Source organism: Chaetura pelagica, unplaced genomic scaffold (genome assembly GCF_000747805.2).
Source record: "Chaetura pelagica isolate M959 unplaced genomic scaffold, ChaPel_1.0 scaffold533, whole genome shotgun sequence".
NCBI classification, from domain to species: domain Eukaryota; kingdom Metazoa; phylum Chordata; class Aves; order Apodiformes; family Apodidae; genus Chaetura; species Chaetura pelagica.
In genome coordinates this window covers 93,373-94,418 of record NW_009952814.1, presented here as the reverse complement: position 1 = coordinate 94,418, position 1,046 = coordinate 93,373, and the positions used below count along the sequence as shown (strand labels likewise).

The 1,046-nt window shown below is 57.5% G+C and overlaps 1 protein-coding gene across 1 annotated transcript in view; it reads left to right on the top strand.

Annotated features, from left to right (window-relative positions):
• Positions 1 to 431: 431 nt before the first annotated feature.
• Positions 432 to 1,046, top strand: part of PMF1 (polyamine-modulated factor 1) — a gene marked incomplete at its 5' end in the record, with an annotated part of 3,942 nt that continues 3,327 nt past the window's right edge. Inside the window, one exon of the mRNA XM_009995052.1 lies at positions 432 to 532. Within this exon, the coding sequence (XP_009993354.1) occupies positions 432 to 532 (101 nt within the window). The remainder of the gene's footprint in view (positions 533 to 1,046) is intronic.

The following is a 1,046-nucleotide window of genomic DNA, read 5'->3' as shown; positions in this document are numbered from 1 at the left end:
TTGGAAAAGACCTTCAAGATCATCGAGTCCAGCTGTTGACCTGACACGGGGTGGTAAAACCAGAAGGTTTTGTAGCCCTGAGATCCTTCCAGAGCCCTTTGCCTGCCCCAGGAGGAGCTGTAGGACCAGAGAACAGACACCAAAAATGGTCTGTGTGAGAGTTATTTTGGTTGGGAAAGACCCTTAAGATGGTCAAGTCCGACTGTCAGGAGTTGGTCTCATGGTCCTGGTGGGTCCCTTCCAACTCAGCACATCCTGTGATTCCATGTCAACCCAGCACTGCCAAGCCCACCATTAAAACCTGTTCTCCAGGGATGGGAACACCCACCTGGTGGGTTCCTCAGGATTCAGCAGGGAACAGCCAGGGCTCCCAAGCAGGATGATGCCCCTGTCAGTTCAGTTTGGGTCCTACTGAACCTCTTTGCTCACAGGAGGAGATCCAGGAGGTGAAGGATGAAGGAAACCTGGACCTGCTCTTTGATTCCCTGGATAAAATCGTGGAGGAGGCAAAGAACCAGGAAGAGCCTGCGTGGTGAGTCCTGTGGGATGGGGGTGGAGACATGGCCCTGGCTCCTGGCAGGATCAGTTTCTGGGTGATGCTGGGGCTGTGTGGAGGTGTCCTGGGGGGGGACATCTTAACAGCAGTGACCTCAGTAAGTTGAGGTCGGTAGCAAAGAGCATCTTTGCCTTGTCCAGAGGAGGCCCCGGAGATGCTGGGAGGGCTGGAGCAGCTCTGGAGCCAGGCTGGGAGAGTTGGGGTGTTGAGCCTGGAGAGGAGAAGGCTCCAGGGAGACCTTAGAGCAGCTTCCAGGGCCTGAAGGGGCTCCAGGAAAGCTGGGGAGGGACTTGGGACAAGGGCAGGGAGGGATGGGATGAGGGGGAGGGATGAAAAGTGGGAGAGGGAGCTGGAGGTTGGAGCTGAGGAGGGAATTGTGGAGTGTGAGGGTGGGGAGAGCCTGGGCCAGGTTGCCCAGGGAAGCTGTGGCTGCCCCATCCCTGGGGGTGTTGAAGGGCAGGTTGGATGGGGCTTGGAGCAGCCTGGGCTG